At 37.3% G+C, this 1637-nt stretch overlaps 1 protein-coding gene across 1 annotated transcript in view; it reads right to left on the reverse strand.

Moving 5' to 3' along the window:
• Positions 1-466: 466 nt before the first annotated feature.
• The window catches only part of HSPB8 (heat shock protein family B (small) member 8), a 109865-nt gene continuing 108694 nt past the window's right edge, over positions 467-1637 (reverse strand). Inside the window, exon 3 of the mRNA XM_073559432.1 lies at positions 467-1466. Coding sequence (XP_073415533.1) covers positions 1307-1466 — 160 coding nt within the window. The 3' untranslated portion in view covers positions 467-1306. The remainder of the gene's footprint in view (positions 1467-1637) is intronic.

Genomic DNA, 1637 nt, shown 5'->3' on the forward strand with positions numbered 1-1637 from the left:
GCCACAATGTTATTGTCCGTCAACATCCTCACAGATTTCCAAAAGGAGCTTGCAACGTTTTTTTGGCCGGCGGATCCTCCAGACACTGAATTAACCCCAAATTCTGTCTGGGTGCCGGACAAAAAAAAAATTCTCTCTCTCTCTCTCTTTTCTCGGCCAGCGGTTCCTTTAAATTTCCTCATTTTCAGGATCAGTCTAAAAACGGATCCTGTGCTATCCGTTCACATCAGTTGAGCACGGATCCGCTTGTCTGCCTTTTTGGCGGATTTTAAGTGATGCAAATAACTGAAGTGTGAAAGAGGCCTAACCCTGTGCACAATACCGCCATATTGCTCCTGCCACCACTTAGCAGCGGTTATATCACCTACTGCACGATGGACCCCGAGCAGCGAACGCACTTTATTATTATTTTTATTTAGTGCGTTCCTAACAGAATATAAATGAATAAAAACACATATCCATCACACTTGTTTATAAATATTTAATATGCCCATCATTTTTGCAAGACAATCAAATGAAAAACACCCTCTAAATTCCCCAATATACATACAAACCTAAAGTTATATCACAACCAGGTACATAAGCCAACTTTATATTTCTACCCACAGTGCACAATGGAAAAGCTCAGCTTTTGTGATCTCTGACAAAGAATACAAACTGACACAAATCAAAAAACAAGTAAGACCTCAAGAATACAAATCAGTGTTGCATGTTGGTCTATTGCGTTCATTAAATAGGAGACACAGGCATCATTAAATGACATAGCAGTGTAATCATTAGTGATTTGTGATTAATGTAAACTGGGTATATGGGCATTGCGTCAAATACATGATGATCTAGATGTGGGATGTGATGTCCAATGTTCACGTCTAGAATATATTAATTTGTTTAACTATTACAGAACAATTTAGGTAAAAAAACGTATCTGATGCTGACAGTATTATACCAACTGAATGTTATATAGTACATTAATAATAATATTTTCTTTATTTTTGTTGGGGATGTCAGAGTGTAATAATATATAATAATATATATTTTATTTGAAGGCTTTCCCAGTTACAAAATTGTGTATATCATGATCTAAAATCAGTATTGGATATGTAGCAATTCAGCTGTCACTGCATCCAAGACGAATCGAGTGCATTTAATGGTTCCAGAAATACTGTATGTCTAGAGTGGGACTTTACCAAGGCTAAGATATACATGAATGAAAACATACAAGATATATTGTACTCTTCTGGGTCACTAATGCAGCCTTGTGGAATTCAAGTGAAATTCTCCAGAGGAGCCATTCCCTTGGTTTAGATTAGGAAGTACTAACTTCTTGGGGGTCTAGAGGAAGCACATAGGTGTAAGTATCATCTCCTTGCTGGTTGTAGGAAGGGACTAGAGGTGCTTCAATGATAAGTAGACCTTCTGGAGAAAGAGAGGCAAACACTGTCAAGGGATCCACTTCTTGGGGCAATCTAAAAAGAGATAGGACAAAAGCAGTTAGTAATTACATAGTGACCAATTCGTACAATACATGCTGCCCAATAATTACTCCCTTTACTGGGAATAGCAAACATGGCTAAAAAAAGAACTGTAAAGTATTGCCAACATATATATGAGTAATGCAATTATTTCAGTGCTAGATG

Source organism: Dendrobates tinctorius, unplaced genomic scaffold, assembly GCF_039654945.1.
Source record: "Dendrobates tinctorius isolate UK_male_01 unplaced genomic scaffold, ASM3965494v1 ptg000003l, whole genome shotgun sequence".
In the NCBI taxonomy this organism is placed as follows: Eukaryota; Metazoa; Chordata; class Amphibia; order Anura; family Dendrobatidae; genus Dendrobates; species Dendrobates tinctorius.